We start from the raw sequence: 21,298 nt of genomic DNA, 5'->3' as shown, positions 1-21,298 counted from the left end.
CATGATATACGGTGTTTGTCTTCAACTGCCAACAACAACAAGCTGCAACATTACATCAACAGACAATTTGGAAAAGGAACAGGGGATACGTCATTTCTATTCAAAGTAAAATCAAGAATGAAAGCAGCCTGCAAACACTAAAAGATTCATCGGGCATTTCATAGAGGATCTTCAGTGTAACTTAAATATTTTACAGCCTGAATGCCAGCCATCTCTGCAAGCCAAAACTGTTCAAACAATCCTTCCATCCTCATTTCTTCTGACCTAAAGTTTGGTCTTTGTTCAGAAAATGATGAGACAATGAAAACAGCATGAGCATGTATCTGGCCTTGAACCAACAGGCACAGATCATTAAGCAGTGGATGTTTTCCCCCGACAAAAGGACTCTGTAATAGCTAAACTGCATCATCTTAGATGTTTTAACTCTTGTTTAATCTCCAAATAGGCCTCCAACTTACTGAGATTACTGGCACATGTTTTATTGCCAATAAAATCCTTCACGATGTGAAAACAAACAAGAAACAATCCACTCCTCGTGACTAGAACGCCATTCAGAAAATGTGGAGGGGATCACAGTTACTGAAAAGCAGCATTGTTTAAGTATGATTCAATAACACGTACTCAGTGCCAACACCGATCCAAATTCATATGGGCACCAATCCAATCGATTACTCTGATGGTTATGTATAATCTGAAGTACAACCCCATCTATTGTTGCTTTTCTTGTGCAGTATGTTTGGTCAGAAAAACAAGTAATCTGACGAAGGTTTTTATGAAATCCTTAAACCATCAAATCTTGAAGTAACTGATATAACAAGTACTTCAGCACAAGTAAAAGTATATTCTGCATACACTTAAATGTATGTATATAGAGATCAACTGACTATAAGCCTGGCAGATCTTCAGATCAGATATTCAGCATGTTTCTGATTATTGGAATCATTGTTTTCTGTGTAATCTGCAAAGTAACTAGTGACTGAAGTAGATCAAGGAGTATAATTTTTGCCAGTGTTGTCAAAAGTACTCAAAAGTATTGTGATTTCGTCTAGATATTGAAATATAACTCAGGTAAAAGTCTAAGTCACCTACGAGAATGTTAATTGAGTAAAATTCTTAAAGTACCTGACAATAAATGTAGTTTAACTATTTTGGTTCTGATACAGCAATAATCTGCAAAGTAACTAGTAACCAAAGTTATCAAATGTTTTGGATTAAAAAGTACTATATTCGCCAGTGTTGTAAAAAGTAACTGAAAGTTGTACTTCCATATAAGTATTGTGATATTGTCAAATATCGTGACGACATTGTGTTGAAATACTACTTGGGCCAAAGTAAAGTAAATATAAGTCATTTATGAAAATGTTAATTGAGTAAAAGTCTTAAGGTATTATGCATTAAATGTAGTTAAGTATCAATGGTAATATTTTTGGGCAATGTTTACATGATTGTTGGTTAGTTGATAAAATAAATTACTCTAGAAATGAACTTTTTGGGCTCTGATGCAGCATGTAATCTGTAAAGTAACAAGTAACTAAAGTTATTAACTAAGTATTAAGTAAAAACTACAATATTTACCTCCAAAATAAAGTGAAATAGAAGCATAGAGTAACAGAAAATGGAAATACTGAAATACAAGCAATTCAAAATTGCACTTAAGTATGACATTTGTGTAAATATACTTCGTTACATTCCATCACTGAATTCATATTACATATAACAGGCTGGTTTATCCTCTGCTGCAGACACATTAACACCACAACTCATTCACTAACACCAGTGTTAGCCTGCTGGTTGTGGAGGATCACAGCCCTGCAGTGTTGGGACAGACACTAAATGACTAATCAAAACATTTTTTTATGTCCTCTGAATCAGTGTGAGGCGACAAATAAAACACTGTACAGTGATTACACTCACAGGACTCTGATGACAGTTCCTTTTCCATGTTCCTGTTTCAGGTTTCGACCCCTAAAAAAACGAGGCTAAAACTGCGACAGGGCTGCGTTTAAGCTAGCATGTTATGCCGTTAAACAAAACCGAAAAAACGTTAAAGGGGCTAAAAAAAGAGAGAGACAGGGCTCAGAAAAATGTCTTTTCTTTCATGGGACAGGCCCTCAAAACCCCAAACCCTTGCCTACACCGAGTCGAGTCCCCCTCCGACAGGGTTAACGATGTTACGCCCTTCTTCCACAAACATGGAGAAATTAAAAAAAAAACCGTTGGCGGCGGTTTTAACGTTACCAACGTTCTAAAACAAGCTAGCAGCGGTTTGAGCCCTCCGTGCCGTTCACACGGTCAGCTCGCCGGTGATGTTTAAAATCAATGAGAGACACGCCAAAAGCCTGTGTCGGTATTCCAAGCAAGCAGAAAAAAAAAAGAAAAAAAAACCTCCCCAACCAAGCCTAACAGTGAAACGACATTTTTATCGTTTTTTAAACTCACCTCATTTGGTTGGGAACTGTCAACGCTGCCGTGCCATGATGACAGAAAACGCAGACGAACACTAGTTTTCTGGAGAAACGTGTAAGCTTGTGCTCATTTTGTAGCGGTGTCGTCCTTCTCCCTGCAGCGGCAGCAGCAGCGGCGGCAGCAGCCTCAGCGTTCAGTGTTTTGGGTTGAGGAAAAGTGATGTCATTGCATGAAATTGCATTACCCGCCCCAATTTTTTTTCTTCTTCTTCTTCAGAGGCTGTCCCATGCTGCCAAACATAACTTCACCATATACTTAAAAAAAAACAAAAAAAACTGCCTCTATATAGTGGTTTTCTGTGCCTTAAAATATTCTCTGCAAGCTTTAAATGCTTATGCATTGGGCATAAATCTGGATGTCATTTAGAAGGGTTCAACAAAAGTATCAGAAAATAGTTTATTAGTGGATGTGAGGTGAGTGTCCATTTTTAAATGTTATTTTATTTGACAAACCGTCAAGGAACTGGGTAATAGTTTCATAGCTGGGTGAAATAAATACACCCACATGACAAACAGATGAACAATCAATGAACGTATTGTCTAAGAGTCTATTGGAAATGTTCACTAGGAGTCTGAACCTCCAACATAAAGTCTAACTTTAAAAACAGGGTTGTTCATCTGGGTGCATCGACTGCAGCGGTGTCCACATCTTGGAGGGAATTATCAGTGGTGTCTTCTTCACCTCCTACAACCTCCGACACCACCTGGGTGAAAGAACAGGACGTTAAACAGGAGAAGATCTGTTTGTTTGGATTAAAAGGCGCCTTTTTTCTTTTTGGCTGCTCGCAACAACCGAAGCTAATGTGTCCAGAGGTGCTGAAGGCAGAGCGGCTGGAGTCGTATTCTCCATAAAGAAATGATCCACTTTCACCCAAATCAGTGAGTAAAAGTTCTGAAGTTGTGTTTTTGTACAGTAATCAGTGAAGCCCGGTCTTAGAAAACACTTGATGGGATTAGCATACGCCCCAAAGTGCAGGATGAGTCATCAACATTTTACAAATACACACAAAATGGCATTTTGTCCTGTGCTGGCCCTGAATCTGACATGTAGGTGAAATATAGAGCAACAATTACATGATTTAAATCATCAATTTTGGCTTCACAAGAGCTTTAGTGTAGTTTTTGAGAGAAAGATAAAGATCTCACTGACTGATCTTTTTTCTGCCTTAAACAGACTCCCTTTGTGTTGAATAAACAAACTGACCTTTAAAGGAAAATGCAGTTTCATACTGTTTGACTCTGCTTATATTTCGCTACCTGTCTAGCCTCATATAGTGTTCTGGGGATCTTATTTTCCTCTGTGAACAGCCTTTACATTCATTTATATTGTACATATTAAAATGCTGAGATTCAGTTTCTTCTCCAAAACTACATAATGCCCCTTTAATACAACAGTCAGGTGCCATATGAACACTTTAGTAACTTTAGCTTTAATCATTCCTCATGTTCGCTCAGGCCATGAAGAGATTCCTTCCTAACATTCTTCTGATGTAAGATATAAGAGAATAACCACAGTCATCAATCATGAGCAACAAATATATTCCAAAAGTTATCTGGCATTAATCTTGCCAGCAGTCTTGCGTTCATCAAATCAAGTTGACATATTCCAGACAGGCTGTCATTTTAATATATACACAAGTCCCTCTTTGTGTTTCCTTACTGAACTCTAGTGGAGGGAAAGTTACACAAACAGGGAGTCATTTACACAGAGTGTGTCAGGAAAGGACCTCTGAATGTTGAGCGTGAACAGGAGGAACTACTGTAGCTGAAACATCCGTTTCAATGTAAATATGATCATAAGAGAATTGTTTAGAGAAAAAATGTGACCCTATGCTTTCAGTTGAATGGTTTTTATTCCGACTTACATCATATTATTACACCTAACCAGTCAGTCAATCACACAATCCGACATGTGTTAAAGTTGAAATCATACAGACACAGATTGAGACTGAAACCTTATCCGACCCATCTTGCAGTGTGAGGTGATTTAACTGTAGGAGTGTTTTTATATTGCCATGTTTGGGCTCCATTTCTCAAAAGGAGGATTCAAGATTTTCAAGACGACAAAGCTCCTAAATGAGAATTAACCTGGTCATCCATGATGGCATCCACATCTCTCTCTGAGAGCTCCTGTCCTGAGGCGTCCAGGTCGACCTGGTCTGGGTCCTCTCCAGTCAGGATGTCCATCGGGGCCTCAGCGATGGCTCTGATGGTCTGGTCCTCCAGGGCCAGGGCAGTGTCAAACTGTAGGGGGGACGGAGGACCCTGCATGCCATCCCCTTCCACATCCAGGTCCTGTTTAACAGGGGACATTTATGAAATCCAGATCTTAACATAGACCTCATAGGAGCCTTCTTGAACTCTATGTACGGATATATTAATTTTCTTACTGTGTTTACATCCCCAGCCACCAGGAGGCATAACAGGGTTTGGTATAATTAATTATCTTGAGGAGGTCAATGCACCTTAAGCTTTTGATTGTCTTCATGCTGCATCCACCTATAAGTTTTTGCTCATTTTTGTTCTGTTCATAGAACATTAAACAGTACTAAACAGTAAATGCTGAGCTGTAAAGATCTGTAAAAGCATTTCTGGAAAGCAGCCGTACAACTATATCTCACAGTAGAGGCACCTCAACAGCTGTTTAAGAGTTGTAAATAGTCCACTTTTCAACTCTTAAATATCGAAACCCCAAATTGCTTTCTCGTTGCTTCCACACCTGTAGTCCGATTCATTTGGTCTGGATCGAGATGGAAAATTATATTTTTTTGCCTTTATGTTTGAACTATCTTTGTACAACAAACAGAGCTGGAAGCATTTAAAATGACCGACAGCAGCTTGAGGATATACATACACTTTTGTCACTTCACAATCAGCAGTTTAATTTAATACTACTTGTAGCTTTTAGTTTCATACCCACTATCACACAAAACTGACACTGATCCTTCTTTTCAAGCAGTCTCAGTCTGGTTGTTGAGTCTGCACCAGTCACTATAACCAAACCACTGTTTTTTTTAGTCGAGTTGAACCAGACTGAGTTGCTTTCTTGGAGCAAATGGAGCGGCTCTGTTGTGGTGGAAACTTGATCCTATTTTTTCATGCCTTCCTGAATTTTCACCTGTGTACACAATATTTATGGGAGAGAAAAAAGATGGTGAAAGAGGCAATTAGCCTGTTTAGACAAGACTCGCTGGGTTTGAATAGTTCTGGCTCATATGAGGAAATGAGCGCTTTTCTTCCATAGCTTCTTGCTGGCAGACCCAATGGCACTTAGGACAACCGTTGGCATATTGTTATTGACAAGGCTATTCTTGGTATACTTCCATCTTCAATCCCAGGATTACAGTGAATTCATTCATGTGGTGTTGGACTAATCAGAAAGACGCATTTCCAAATAGGAAAATTCTCACAATCCCCCCCGAAGTCAAAACAACACCTTGGAAAATCTGAGAAAATTGTGGTACACAAGTTGCTGTCATATGATGTTTGAAACATGGTGGTTGAAAAACACTGGGTTGACAGTAATATGCATATCTATGAAATACATTTCAAGGCTTACATGATCCATTTACTTTGCTGTTCCTTGTCAAATTCTGAAAAAAAACAGCTTTAAATTGGTTGTTTAAACGCTCTGGGTGATTTCGTCCACGTTGCTCTCACATTCTGACTTGACACATGTAATCACACCTAAATCGGAAAAATGACTTCTAAACTTCGGAAGTGGGACCATTCGGGGAGTACATGAATGCAGCATTATTTCCATTGTCTAGACCAAAGTCCAAAAAAACATTTAATTATTCTGCTCCTGTGCTTGGAATTAGTTACAACATTACCTAAATGTTAAGGAGCAGGTTGTTGCATTTAAAATGATCCTTAACGGCGTGTGGGGAAAGACACCTGTGTGTGTTTTAAATGCTGATGAATGTTTTGATATTTAATGACTCAGCAATTTATTATTTGTCTTTGATTTGTTACGTTTGTTTTGTCTCCAACAGTGCAACTCTACTGCTGCCCTCCACAGCCAGAACTCTTGTTCTTGTGACTTTGTGAGTAAATGTTACACAAATTGAGAATCTTAGCGTTGAGATTAAAAAAAAAAAAAAGACTAATTATACATTTTTTTTAATCATCTCATCTTCATTTGTATTTGGTATTTGAGAAGCGTGGAGCAGCTTCAGGACTGTTCTTTCTTTCGTTTCTTACTCCTGCCCCAGAAGTATCTAACCAGTAGAGTGACTGTTCTCACATGGCTCTTACTAACAGATTTTGGTTCACTGATTTCTTTTTTTTTTTATCATCCCTGCTGAACCAACAGAATAAACTGCACAGGCAAAACACCATCAACTAATAATTGTTGAACATAACATTTTTGTTACAATGCATATACACATTAGAGGAGTGTGTTAGGGGAACATCATCTCTACGTACATCACTGAACTCTAGGGGAAGGCTCTCTGTGGGCTGAAGCTCTGCTGCACTCAGATACATGTCTCTGCTCGCAGCGGTGAGCTGCTCCTGTGGTGGAGGCTCCTGCTCAGGCTGGTACATGGGGGGAGGCAGGGTGAGGTGAAGCGGGCAGCGTGGATCGTCAGACTGACCCATGTGCACGGTACGGTCACATGGGACATCTTTCATGCCTGGACACATTTTGAAAAGCACCTGATTGCTGTCCTGGTAGATGTCTGAGGGCCTGGTTGTCAAGGACAACAGCACATGATGTCCACACACAAACACAACAACAAGCACAAGAATAAGACGGATGAAGAAAACTGCACTCAGCTTCTACAATCATTGAAAATGATCTTGCTATAATTATTTCTCAAGCCTTAAAGCAGCTTCATGTTGACGGTATTATTGGCATGCCCGGGTGGTTTTGTAAAACTGGTTAGTGACTTTGACTGAGCACTAATTCTTAGCAGAGTTTGTAAGAAATGTCACACAGAACACAAAGCTTGCAATAAAACTATTTTGTTGCAGACACAGAGGAAACCTCAGTGTTAATCCTGTTGATAAACATCACACTTCACTGAAAGATTAGATTACGTATGAATAGTTGGAATGAATGCATGTCGGGAAGGGATTTTGTTCCTTCCAACTGAACAGATCAGCTCCTGTGTTACTCTGGGAGAAATCAACAGACCACAGGAAGGAGGTTCTATAGGCTCCCTTTGAAACCAGCAGCTACTGCAAGCTGCTGGTCTTGATCAGGGCCATGGTGAAGATGACTCAAAAGGGAAAGATGAAGGAGTGTTTGGATGACCAGAGAGGTTTTTTCTAAATATATGCACAAAAACACATCTGTGATTACTTGTATATAAACAGGTCATAGTATTGTGGTCAAACTCAAGCTGAAAACATAACTGAGGATACGGGAGACACAGTGCCGGGTCATAGGCAGGCAGGGGTTGGTACACCGGGTTCCCTCCACAAAGGAGATGCACTTCTCTAACGCTGTTCTCGTGTGTGGCTACAACAAATGAAAGATAAACAAACAACATTATTTCCTTTAAAAGTATACTTATCCATAAAGAACATAATCATCCCTGTATACCATCAACTAACCAAAAAAAAATCCCCAAAGTAAAAGTGAATCTTTTCTCAGGCATTCTTGTCTTCCAGATGTGTTTCATGAGATGGGTTTTCTGTAGCACTCAAATATGTGGAGCATAAACTCAAAATCAAAAATAAGTCTCATCCTTCTTTCACTGTAATAATCAACATACTTGAGGACACAACTGCCCTGCAACATTTCATGGATAAAGGCTCACATATATATGAAATGAATCATGTTTTTTTTTCCTTTTTTTTTTTTTTAAAACAGGGCGTTCTCTCCTGTCATCTTTTACGTTTTGGCTCTGTGCTCTACCACACTGGATTTTATGGCATGAATCTATGAGAAACCTCACATCTTCTACATATAAAAATAGGTTTTGAGATTTCAGCCTTCACTGCAGTACAATGGAAGAATGGAAATGCCATTTTGTCTGTGGTACTCAGTGCTCGGTTTCGTTTGTATCAAGATTTGAGCCACGGTTCGATTCGATACGTGTCTATCGGATGGTCTGATAATTGCACAGGTCCCTCACTCAACTAAATAAATAGAAATGTCTCACAAAGCAACATTACAAAACCAAAGTAAGGTAACGTAGTAACTGTAACTGTCTTTGGCAACGAGGGGAAAAAAAACCCCCAAAAAAACGCAGCTGCACGTGGAGAAACGTCTGTCCTCCTGACTCTGCCCAAAAAACAGCCTCTTTTTGAGTGTCTAATGAAAAAAAAAACATCTCTGCGGCGGTCAGCCCTCCTGACCAAGACTTTAGTAAACTTTCCCCCAGAAAACAGCTTCTGTCCTCGCGAGTGACAGAGTCAGACAGCGACCCGTTTACTGATGGCGATTATGTAATTTAGAGAGAAAAACGTAACTTTGTCACTTTCCAGGATATCAATCACGCGGCGTCTGTGTGAAAGGGGCTACTTATAGCTCATAGGGCTGGATCTGGACTGGAGGTTGTGTCGCAATTCTGCCTTCTCACACCATGAGACAGGTTTGTGGATCTGAGTGTTGCGATTTCAGTTTCAATACATGTATCATTACAGCCCTAAAAAAAATTTCTATATCTACTGTCATCGAGTTGCAGAGATAGTATCTCACAGAATATATTACATCAAGCAGTTGTTGGCAAACTGAGGCCCCTTTGCTGCTACAGTTTTCATTAGGGATGACTGTGTTTTTCATTAGTAATTCTGTTCCAGTGAAAACAGTTTAAGCTGAGAAACTGTAACCATGTAGTTGTTTCTGGGAAGGCAAAGTGCCCTAGAGTTTAAATCCACATGCACACAAGATAGCTCCATCATCCCATGTATCACGTCTCTAAACCATTAAATGCGAATGAAATGTTTGTAAATTTTAATTTTTTGGTGACCTGACCTTTAAACATCTTTTCAAACGCTTATCAAGTTTTACTAATTTCAACTGTGATGGGGTCTCACCTGAGGAGCTCCTTCGGTCACAGCCTGCCTCCTCTCCCTAAGCTGCCGGTGCAGCAGGGCTTCCACACCGTACCGACGACGGTATCGGCGCAGAGCTTTGAGTTTCTTCAAGTTCTCCCTCTCCTTCATGGACAGGCCTTCGGGTCCTGTCAGCAGACTGCTCCCTGACAACATGAACAAACACAAATATTGCTGAGGGCTGCGAGGCCATGTGGACATGAAACAATTCGTTACCACGCTATCAAAGGAGAAATGTTTAGTTAGTAATTAAATGGTCACATATTTACCAAGAGTTTCATGCTCCATTTTGCGGTTGTGAAGGTATCGGCGCTTTTTCTCCTTAAGCAGGTGCTGCAGGCGTTTGAACTGGTCAATGTAAAGCGACTGAAGTCTAATGAGCTTTTCGCGAGTGATGAGCGCCACCTCCTCTGCAGTGTACACTCCAGCATGTCTGCAGAAACAAAAACAGATAAATACACTCATTGGAATGGAGCCATGTTACAGCTATGCAAGAAGATCAGAGAGATTTCAGAGATTTGTTTCTCTTTTTGCAGCCGAGTGGTTCTGCTTCTCTTTGTGCATCACATTATTGGACAATGCTGACAACGGCATTCTGACTTTAGATTTTCCTGTGTGATCACACTACAAACCCAAAACCCGCTGAAGATAAGTCTGTAGTTCGAACTGAGTCATGGCAATTACTGATGAATGTCTGAGCAGCATCCAACTTCACTCTAATAAATGTAACAATGTGCATTTATTATGGCTGCCACTGGTTTACTCACAAGACTTGCCCTACTTCGTCTGATTGGTTTGTCTACGTTATACTCAAACTGTGTGGCTCCGAATGAAGCTTAAAAATGCACTGCTAGAAAAAACACATACAACCCATTCATACCAGAAAACCACTGAGCATACAGCTAGGAAAACGGCAGAGTAGATAGCTAATTCTTGTCTCATTTGTGTTGTGATTAAACGGTAAAGTCATCATGGCCCACTGACCTCCAGTGGACTACCAGGGCACCGAGGGGTGTGTAAAACATGGGAGGTCAGCCGAGAACCTGATTCTACCATGGACATTTGCCTCACCAAACTCTCCCTCTTTATGTCCACTTACATGAATTCCAACATTTTTAAGTAGTTTTTGCACGGGCAAGAAGCTGATATAAAGACTTTAGTCACCCCAAAAACGATAGATGCAAGTCAATCAGAAACTGAGTAGGAAAAGCCTTGCAAGAAAACCAGCAGGATCCTTAATAACGCAGCAATGAGTTTAAATCAAAAGCAAGAGATGGTCAGATAATTCAACGTACTTCAACGGATCCTCGTGATCACTGTCAATGCTGTCTGCGTCACTGTCAGGGTCTCCTCTCCACGTCTGGTCTAATACCAAGGGACCCTGTTCCTCTTCACTGAGACTGTCCTCATCTGTTGTGAGTGGATGTAATCAAACATTACAATAACATACAAACTTGTTCAAAATGCACTACAAGAAAAATATCCCCCATCATTCTACCGCTATCATACTATATAAATCACTGTACATGAGATTAACTGCAATAAAGAGGCATATATTTCAGCCTCGGTAAGACTTACCTAAAATGCGGTTAGCTTCAGAACGACCTCCTTCGACACCGTGCGCCTCTGCACGGTTGTATCCACTTAGCTGAGACAACAGTACCTCAGGGGACGGACCAGAAAGCGGCTTCCTCATCTGAGCTCGGAGAGCCATGGCATTCCTGCGAGCATGCTCTGCACAGAACGTTACTCTAAAAATTGGAGAAGAAATATCAGAATGCAGGTAGGGTTGTTACTAGATGTGTAGAGATTGTGTCTTCTGTCCACCTGGAAATTACTTTTCACAACAAGACATGAATTGAGCTGAGGTCTGCTGTTTAAACTTTCAACTCACCCATCTTTCCTCTCGACCTTCGGTGAAGCGTTGGGGCAGCGCTTGCCGTTCTTAGCAGAGACATAGCTGCACTGCTTGTATGGAGCGTTCTTGTCCTCCAAAATGTGTTTGATGCAAAACTCCAGGCCTTCCAGGCGGGGCTGGGAGCACGGTCGCTGGGTGAAGGCGCATGCCTGGGGCTCCTGAGGACGGGGTGTCTGGGCCACCCGATTCCGGCTTGAAGGCAAAACGTGGATTCGTATCCTGTTCATCGTCTGCAAGAATAATGATCACTGAAACAGTTAATCTACAGATTGATTAGCCGACTGACAGAACCATAGTCTAATCATCCATTCTGATAATTGGTTAATAATTTGATTTCTTGAGAGAAAAAAAAATTGCAAACACTGCTTTTGAAGCTCCTCGAATGTGAGGATTTTCTGCTTTTCTCTGCTAAATAGAACAGTAAAATGACTATCTTTGGATTTGTAATATAGCTCAGTTAAAAACAACAACAACAACGACAACAACGAAATGAAATAAAAATGGACATCTGATGTCTATGCCCTATACTTTACAGATATTGGCACAAAACTACCAGACATTCCCACAATTATGCTTGAATGTGAGGAGTTCTTGTCTAGCACTGACAATTCACTACTCAAAACGAGTTATTGATAATCTAGTTTTTCAGTGGATTGTTCATTCAGTGAATATCTGAATCATTATTTTGTGTTTTGTGAATATTCTAGACAGACATCAAGCTTGTCTATTGTGCAGAACTGGTCCGACAGAACAAGACCTCTGAAACTATTACTGTGTTAGGAGAAAACACAGGGAACGTTTCTGTACGTTTATTGTTATTCTATAGACAGAATAAATTAGCTAGTAATGGAACAGGGAGGCTATGAGGTACACAAACTACATTTTACAATCAAAAACAAAGAAATGTCCTGTGAGAGGCTGTTCTGAGACAGGATTACACATGTCCACATTTCAGAGATCCGCGTGGCTTATTCAGCAATAAACTGGGTCCAAAGGTCAGAAATATTAAGGTATACAAGTTATTGATTTCAAAACACACAGGATACAAACATAACTATGTTTATCCATACTGATAACACCGTGTTTCAAACAGTCTACCCCACATGAATGAAAGTTGTCAAATAATAGTAAAGCAGGCGGTGCCGGATCAGGTGGCATGTCAGACTGGACACTGGTCAACTTTGTTACGAGTTAATATACATTATGAAAATAAACACAACTTGTACATATAAAAAGGCGGTTAAAGCCTGACTAACGTTAGGAATAAAAATGTGTTTGATACATGTAAAAACGTAGAATAAATGAATTTCTCCGTCTTGAATGAGTCTAACCAGGCGCCACACCGACGTTTAGCCCGCCTCTCTTTACTGCGTCATTCTTTCAGTTACGGAGTCGCCATCTTTGTTTAGCCGTTGCTGATGCTAACTAACCGCTACTTTCAACAATTTGCGGCTATGAGGGGAGTTTTGCTAACCGATGGCCACATACAGTCGTCTTTCACGGCATCATCGAAACGCCTCGGTGCCAGAAAACGAACATATGCTCTTCTTTTGTTTAAAACTGCTTACCTTCCTGTCTGTCGTCCACCCTAGTCTCGCTCCGCAGGCGCACTACGTCGGTTTTCCTGCATTCCCCGATAACTGCCACAGCCACTGCAGATACAGATAGAGCCCTCCCCCGCAGAGCTCTGATTGGCTGAGCTACAAGGCATTTCATTGGCCCACCTAGTAGCCAATCAAACATACCAATTTCCTTCAACACCCTCAATCCTGCAGCACTGAAGTTCCATCAAAACAAGCTGCACAAAGAGCGTTTTCTTAAAATATTTATTGACTTTAATTGAGAATAAAGCAACCACATAATATCAAAAAGAACAGTGTTCACATATAACCTTGTAACTGAAAATAAAAAAACAAAAAACAGAATCCTAAAACGTTTCATTTCCAGACCTGAGTGTCACTAAAACCACCAAGACGTGAAAAACATGAAACTTGCTGTAGCTTTGTGATTTTGCATTGTTAGGTTGCATGAGCGTCTTCCATTTTTCTCACATGTGGGTTTGTTTTGAAATGGGCGTCCTTTTGTATGACTTTCTCACAGCATAAAGTTAATACTTAAATTGGAAGATTCGTCCAGATCAAATAAAACATTTGTATTTTTTTTTAAAATGGCAATGATATATCAGACATCTGTTCTAATAGTCTAAGCATTATACATGTAACACTTTGTCATCATTTGCATTGTAGGCAAACCTACTGAGATAAATATTCAGTGCATTTACTGTTTCCCTGTTACAACCAAGAGTTGAGTAACTAATAAAACCTCTGCTGCCTGAGCAAAGAGCTGCACTCTGACAGCAAATCTTCCATATAATCACGGGAACAAAAATATTTTACAATTGTATGGCTGCTTTGTTGTACTGCATTACTGTGAACTGCCTAAAATGAGTTTTGGATTTAAAAACTGATAAAAGAAAGCAGTAATACTATACAATCAAAACCATAAACTTGGAATTAAATGTACAGGTGATTTCCTATTCTTTCGCCAGGAATGGCACCTCTTCCGCTATTTTTTAAAACACAAATTCATTCATTCAAACTCATTAAACAGTATTATACTTCATGCTTATGACCTTGTAGTGGAGGTATCTTGAGAACCTGCTTGCAGTGTATGATTTACAGAACTGAGGAACACGTGCAAACATTTTTGATGAATCATGGCTTGTGGATGGATTATAAACAACAAACTGAAGCTGAATATCCACCAAATGTAGTTTGAAGGTATTGAGTAAAAAGAAACGCTTTAAACATTACATCAGACCTGTCAAATAAACAGACAGGTGTACACTGGGTTTACACATTTCAAACATCACCAAAGAAACCGCATAAATGAAAGTCAACCATAACATGAAATGACAGACAGATGGCATTTGATTAGTCTTTGATATTGTGTCTTTTTGAATACTTTATTATATACTGTGATCAATATGGTCACCACAAAGAAAGCACTGGCAGGAAAACTTTTGGGGGGCAGTTTCAGGGCAGCTGTTCTAACGATGCATGTTGCATTTTACAACAACACTTAAATGTAATACATCATATCCTGTCTTTCTCATGTCCACCCTAAACCAATGAACACGTGACAGATCAATGATATATTTTGTTGGCCCGTCCTTCATTGTGACCATACCAGGTTGATATGTTTGAGCTTTCTGAGCTCTTTGATAAACTACAGATGTATATCGTTGGTATGAACGGTCCATTAGTGTAATCAGAGAACTGAATATGAATATCTTACAACCATTTAAAACAATGACTGCAACACTCAAAAATCTAAAAACAGAAGTACACGCTTCCTTAATTTACATCTTTTTCTTTTCTTTTTTTTTTGCAGATTTTCTTTTATAACAAAAAGTAAAAAATATTTCATGTTTGTTTTAAACATTTTACAGTCTTTGTACAAGTTTACCAAATAATGCAGGAAATAAAATAGAACACCAGGGGTGGGGCAGTCACCTATTTTCCTTAGGTTATGGCTGTTAAAAGAAAAAAATATTTTGAAAAAGACAAAAATATTAAAAAGATGGCTTTGGAGACATGCACTCTCAAACTAGCCTGTACAGTCTGGATGAAGAAACATCCCTCTGCCCACACGCAGAGGGGAAACCTTAAAAAGGTATAAAAGGGGGACTATGTTTTTTTTTGTTTTTTTTTTAAAAGCATTCAATCAATAAATAACATACTATAAAAACATTATAAAAAGACAGTTGATAAGAAGACCTAATAGGTACATGATGGAAATCTTTTAGTTTCCTCATGATTTCAAGATGACTTCCTCCAAAACAGTGATGGTATAAATACCAGGTCCTGTCATCACATTTCATTTGAGTTGAACAGAAGAGCAAAACATTATCTATCTTATTACACTTTTCTGTTATTTTTTTTTTTTAATCACATTTTCAAGCTTTTAAAGCCTCATTATTGCCCAACAAGCGAGCTGAAAAAGAAAAAGGTTAAAAAAAAAAAAGTTTTATCTCACCACTACATTTCGCTGCTGTCAAACTGATGCCTTTAAAAATGACAGGTGAGTTAAAAAAAGAAAACAAAAAACAATACTTTATGTACTAATATGTATGTTTGTGATGTCAGGTACAATGTACATAATACGTCTCCCGATCCGGAACTCATTTGGGTAACGGCGGCAGAGGGGGAGGTGGATCTGAAGGCAGAGGTGGGGGTCTGGAGTTGCTGCCTCTGGACCCACCACTGTACCGGTAGTCCCCATATTGGGATCTGTAGTCAAACATGGACGGCTGGGACGGCTGGACCCCCTGTGCACTCAGAAGTGAGTTTAGCATTTCAAAAGTGTCCTGGTACTCGTTCGACTGGGCTCCGCCTGCTGCACCGTGCCCATTAGTGTCTGTCTTGTCGCCTTTGGAGTGTGAAAAACTGGGAAGGCCCAGCGTGGGCAGAATGTCGGGACCATGCCCCAGAGTTTGTCCAGAGGAGGAAGACAGGGACGGTAGCTGGTAGGGATTCCTAGACGACTTGCTGGCTTTAGAGGCAGGATGAGAGCCTGCTGTGGGGTCTTGGGAGTGCGTCCTCTTACGTGAGGCAGAGGAGGATGAAGAGCCCGTTCTAGAAGAGTCACTGGGGACTTTTTTGCTGCTTCCTACTGCCCCACTGGAACTAGATGAATGTTTATGTGAAGAGGAGAGTGAGGCACTGCTAGAGGAGGAATGGTGATGGTGGTTGTGGTGATGGTGATGGTGGTTAGAGCGTTCCCTGTGTTTGTCCCTGCTCTTGCCCTCCTCTCCTGAACTCCCCCTTTGCTTCTCAGGCACTCGTATTCTGACTTTGATGTCCTGATCCTGACCCCGGGCACTGTGCCCGCTGCCTCCTCCTCCTCCAGCTAGGGGGAAACGCATTTTGAGAGAACTCCTGTCGTGCCTTTCCTTCTCCAGGGGGATTTTCAGAATAATGGGGGACGGATTCGACACGTCAGAGGAGGAAGAGCTGGACTGCTGGTGATGATGCGGCTGCTTCTCCTTCCTCTGCTGCTGACCAATAAGAGCCTGGGCAGCGTTGGCATAGTCCCTCTTCACGCTGGCCTCCATGTTCTCCAGCTTCCTCTTCTGAGCGGCCAGGACGTCTGCGTTCTTGGCACGGTACTCACTCAGCGATACCTTAGCTGGGGCGTGAACCTCGTTGTTGGACTGCTGCTGTTGTTGCTGCTGCTCAGATACAGCTGCACCTTTTCCGCTCCAAGTCTGAGCACTGCCAGATGCACCCTTCTCCTTGTCACCCGTGGATGAGGAAGAAGAGGCAGAGGGTGGAGCTGAGAGGCTCATCAGGCCTGCCACGGTGCTCTCTGATGAAGCCATGGAGATCATGCTCATCATGGTGTCCCTCTGGTCACCCTCCTCCTGGACTTTTGGCTTGGCTTTTGGCGTCTGACCTCCAGCCTGGGAGTCAGGAAAACAGACAGTCAACAAAAATACACCTAAGCACGATGCCTTGGCTGAACTTGTAAATCACAACAAAGCAGTGAGATAAATCTGTACCTTCCAGTTGCGAATCCGTTTCAACCGGCTGGGTGTTTTCTCCAAAATCTGCAGGAACTCATGTGTGAGCTCTGAAAGAAGTTATGAAGAAGCAGGCAAAGAAAAACAGGCAAAGTTAAATATTTGGAAGTCCTAATATTTAAGGGGTGTATGACTTGTGATCAGCCCTTTTCCAACACATTTTCCCTGCTTGGAATGGACCTAATTATGAGGTAATTTACGGCACATACCATCCAGCAGCTCGAGGGTAACTGTGGGATCAACATACTCCCACCAGTGTTTGCCATCCGTGGATACAGGGATCTCCCAGTTGGACCATTTGCAGGCGAGATGGATGCACACACAGGCCACGACGGGCGGACTATACTGCAGGCAGAACGTGGTCAAGTGCAGACTACGTGGCAGGATACGTTCCGGCAAGAAATAAAAACAGAAACAGGAAGAGAGAGAACAGACATTCAGTATATTGAGTTAGAGAATTTTAATGGAGCAGAGCAAAAAACACCAAATGTTGAGTTTCATAGTGAACTGTGAATATACCTGTTCGTAGCCATAAAGTATGATGTTTGAGCCAAATCCTTACTCGCTGGAACAACAACAAAACAAAAAAACACACTTAAAATCTGCTAAATTTGTATATTATTTGCAAAGTTACAATAGATAAACAAAATCCAAACAGAATTTATCAAAATTGAAGAGTTGATGCTCACCTCTGACAAGCTGAGTGCACTTGACAACATGAGTATGCGGGTGGTCAATGGTGATTTCAAAAGCTGTAATAAAAAGGGACAAAGAGAGAGATGTTTGATAAATGAAACAAATACATGCAGCACGCAGATTTCTTTCCATCCAATTTCCATGATAAAGATTAAGAATGGTCCCTGAAAAATAGAAAATGAATACTGTTATAACAAACTATGTGTTGCACAGAACAACGTGGAATATTATTTTGCATGGGGTCTTCCAATAACATCCTGGACGACTTGAAAAACACTAGATTGATGTGAAAAACATAAAATTATAAGTCATTTCCCAACTCTCGCTTTGTTGTAAAAAGTAAAAAAAAAAAATTATACAATTTAGTTTTTTTCAATGTACGCCAATGATATCTTCTTCGGACATCTATTTCCAAGCTTGAATGCACGGGAAAGGATTAAGCGGGTTATAGCGAGCTTGAAATAGCCATTGTTTGTGATAAGGTGGCAAGAAAAAGGAGGGAAATGCACAAAGTTAACGACACAATACGAAAAAGGAACAAATGAGGAAGGGCAGCTAATATGAGGCGTGAATGTCTTTCCAGTGCTGCCAATCACATACAGATTTTCTGTGGATGAAAGTAAAACATGTTAGTACTATTTTTTATAATCATATGTGTTTCTGGAGGGAAATGAAGGGACCCAGTTCTTCCTTCCCAACTTACCCAAGGTCTGGAGTATTATGCTCTCAAGAATGACCAGGTCTTGGGCTTGTTGCAGGTAGGCCTGAGGTTGAGAGGACAGGCACGTTACTCACTGGGAGGCCTCTAACCTTTATCTAACACATCAAACCCAGCTTTCATGTAGATCTGACGAAGCCTAAACAGCCAAGTACTCAGACAATTAATGCTACATAGAGTCTCTTTACAACTGCTAAACATCACAACACCTGGGTGACTGACCACTTACACAAACACTTGAATGCATTTTGAGCTCTCAAAAGATGTAACCAACAGTGTGAACACCTGAGGTGCAACAGCTCAAAACTGAAAAACTCATAAAGCATTTTTACACCCGGTTTAAATGTAATGTGAAAAGAAGGAGTCAGGAAAGAAAAAAACAAGTGTTGTATAACTTTACGCCAAGATACATTACAGTTCAAAAGCGTCAGCTGCTGTTAGAAAATCAAACATTCTAGGAGAAGGAAACTGTGATGACGAGTGTCATATAAAAACACAGAAAACTTAGCAACTTAAAAAGTGCCTGCGTCTAAAGTCAAAGTACATTTCATTTATCAAATAATGTCATGGAAATATAATCTCTACCCTTAAAGGTAAACGCAGGAGACGAAGGAGCACAATTGTAGGCAATTTCCACTACAGCCCAACACTTACATCACTGCGTACATCTGGAGAAGGATCCTGAGGATTGAGGCATGCGTGGGCCACCTTTATAACATGTTCCAGCTTACGGGGCTGCTCCTCAACCTTTGCAGCGAGGAAGAGCGCGGCAGGAGAAATAACCTGGTGAGGGGAGAAGCAAAATAAATCCACGAGTTCAATGACATAAGCACAAGACAGTTAAATTAGGGACATCAGGTAAGATGGATGAACAATACTTACGTTTCTGTGAAACCTGGTGAATGATTGGACCATGTAGAATCGATGCATGTACACAATGGCTGTATTAATTGTGAGTTGGGACCTGAAACATGTTGGTTAAGGACAATGCAGAAAATAGTACAGATCAAAACACCTGTAGCAGTTGCTATTGTGAATATGAGTGGGGTTATTAATCTGCATGTTTAATAACATGATTAACAGAGCTTCAAGTCAGATTCTGAATAATGGAAATCAATCAATCAGATCAGCTTTTACCACATCAGTGGCAGAACAACAAAGTTTAAACCCCGTTAGCTTCCCACATTTCTCTGCGGTGACTGGAAGGCGGTGATTTAGAAATAACACATACAAGGGTTGGCTGTGTAGATAAAACACGTACTCACAAACACACGTAAACATACTGTTCCACTCCAGACCGTTTCTAACCTAACACTAACAGTAAGAGGTAAAGCTAATGCTAACGTCCGGTGGGCCCGCCGACCACACAGGCCTTCAGGTTAGCCTGCTACGACGCTGTCGGAACACCGTTAGCTTGCTAACGGTACCACCGTAAGCTCACAAGCCACCGTCTAAAACAGACAGAAAACACAAAAACAAACCAAAGGCCTCCGAACGAAACACAGAAACAACCAACAGCCTTGATCTCGGTCGAACCGGCTTCATGCGGAGCTAAACTTCGCTAGCTAACCAGCTAACGGTGGCTAGCTGAGAGGCTAGCCGTCCCTCGGTAAAAAAAGATACACATTGAGCCGCTGTCCCATGTCCTGGAGCAGGTTCGCTGCCTGTTGTCTGTAGGACAGTTCCTTATCCGGATCAAGTCCAGCTCGCCGAGATGGGCTGTTGTCGATCTGCTGTCGGGTGTAGTACCATTTGTTATTACAGGTTGCAGGGAGAGAACGAAACGAAGCCGCCATCACTGAGAAGGACGATAGTTTAAAATTTCTGCGCGTCACAGGAACATACGTCACACCGGGGTGTAACGTCAATGTAGTTCCTCCTGGTGGCCAGCAGGTGGAACTAAATAACGCCAAAATGGATGCCGTTCCAAACTGGGATAAAGATGGGGGTGGGGGTGGTTATAAAAATACAATGAATATAATTAAAAATGTAATGTCGCTTTTATTCTTTATGAATAAAACTACAGAGACCAAGCTGTAAGTTAAAGGCAAATAGTGTATTTAGTCTTCTTCTTCTTCTTCTTCTTCTTCTTCTTCTTCTTCTTCTTCTTCTTCTTCTTCTTCTCCTTAATATTATGCAGTTTTATTTTTGTATTGTTATTGTCGTTTGATGTTATTTTCCATATCGCAGTCCTGAAAATGTATTACTTAGTTTGTGTTGTTTAAATAAAGTATATTATGTTGTATGGTCTCGTCCTTACATCTTGCCATTTTTCAATAAATGAAAGTCGAACAGCGTCAGGAAATTTATATGTAAAAAAGACACTTTCTTTTTTCTCTATCTAAATTCTTCTCAGTTTAAAACAACAACAACAACAGACAGATTATCTGCAAAGTTTTCTCACAAATAATATTTACTCTTCTACATCATCATTATTTTATTTATATCGTACTCATGTCTTGCTGGGTCTGCTTTACATTTTTTAAACCTATAGCTCAGTCACTCTTGTTCTTTTCCCTCTGCCTATGATACTTACTTACTTACTTACTTATGATACTTACTTAATGTTAATTATAATTTCATTGCCAGTATCTTGTTTGAATGAACTTATTTTAAAGACTCATTCTCATATAGTGGTATATCTATCTATCTATCTATCTATCTATCTATCTATCTATCTATCTATCTATCTATCTATCTATCTATTTTCACTCTGTTATTTGAAAGCAGTAGACACTGAAAAATCTCTTTTCTATTTCACATTTATTATCTGCATTGAAGACAAACATTGTCACAAAAACAGATTTCAGTTGGAAATTTGAAATTCTTTCATTGATTCATTGCTGAGAACGAAGGTACAAAGACCTGTTTGGCACAAAGTCACAGTTTACCACAACTTAAATTTTAGC

General features: G+C 40.4%; 3 protein-coding genes and 1 non-coding gene across 7 annotated transcripts in view; all 4 read right to left on the bottom strand.

Moving 5' to 3' along the window:
- nckap5l (NCK-associated protein 5-like) overlaps positions 1-2,715 on the bottom strand; it is a 34,824-nt gene extending 32,109 nt beyond the window's left edge. The window contains exon 1 of one of the 2 annotated variants that reach the window (XM_037105568.1): positions 2,440-2,715. The gene's annotated coding sequence lies outside the window, so the exon portion shown is untranslated. Of the gene's footprint in view, positions 1-1,914; positions 2,214-2,439 lie in introns of those variants that run through there. The other variant, XM_037105570.1, reaches the window with a different exon arrangement.
- A 171-nt stretch (positions 2,716-2,886) lies between these two features.
- Positions 2,887-13,090, bottom strand: kansl2 (KAT8 regulatory NSL complex subunit 2). The gene is made up of 10 exons (XM_037105574.1): positions 12,960-13,090; positions 11,368-11,621; positions 11,052-11,224; positions 10,769-10,883; positions 9,743-9,906; positions 9,456-9,619; positions 7,836-7,932; positions 6,894-7,147; positions 4,554-4,760; positions 2,887-3,169 (listed from the first exon to the last, which is right to left on the bottom strand). The coding sequence occupies exons 2-10, from the start codon at positions 11,616-11,618 to the stop codon at positions 3,080-3,082; spliced, it is 1,515 nt and encodes a 504-aa protein (XP_036961469.1). The 5' UTR covers positions 11,619-11,621; positions 12,960-13,090; the 3' UTR covers positions 2,887-3,079.
- On the bottom strand, positions 7,546-7,679 carry LOC119023635. The gene has a single exon (XR_005076304.1). It is a non-coding gene; the product is annotated as a small nucleolar RNA SNORA2/SNORA34 family (small nucleolar RNA).
- Positions 13,091-14,162: 1,072 nt separating the features above from the next.
- ccnt1 (cyclin T1) lies at positions 14,163-20,232 on the bottom strand. 3 transcript variants are annotated; one of them, XM_037105571.1, is made up of 9 exons: positions 20,013-20,232; positions 19,272-19,353; positions 19,044-19,172; positions 18,375-18,435; positions 17,665-17,727; positions 17,495-17,552; positions 17,185-17,348; positions 16,955-17,025; positions 14,163-16,855 (listed from the first exon to the last, which is right to left on the bottom strand). In XM_037105571.1, the coding sequence occupies exons 1-9, from the start codon at positions 20,183-20,185 to the stop codon at positions 15,575-15,577; spliced, it is 2,082 nt and encodes a 693-aa protein (XP_036961466.1). In that variant the 5' UTR covers positions 20,186-20,232; the 3' UTR covers positions 14,163-15,574. The 3 variants fall into 3 exon arrangements, with proteins under 3 accessions (XP_036961466.1, XP_036961467.1, XP_036961468.1); XM_037105572.1 differs by having other exon boundaries at positions 17,495-17,549; XM_037105573.1 differs by having other exon boundaries at positions 17,495-17,540.
- Positions 20,233-21,298: the final 1,066 nt, after the last annotated feature.

Source organism: Acanthopagrus latus, chromosome 7, assembly GCF_904848185.1.
Source record: "Acanthopagrus latus isolate v.2019 chromosome 7, fAcaLat1.1, whole genome shotgun sequence".
In the NCBI taxonomy this organism is placed as follows: domain Eukaryota; kingdom Metazoa; phylum Chordata; class Actinopteri; order Spariformes; family Sparidae; genus Acanthopagrus; species Acanthopagrus latus.
This window is presented reverse-complemented; position numbering and strand designations above follow the sequence as displayed.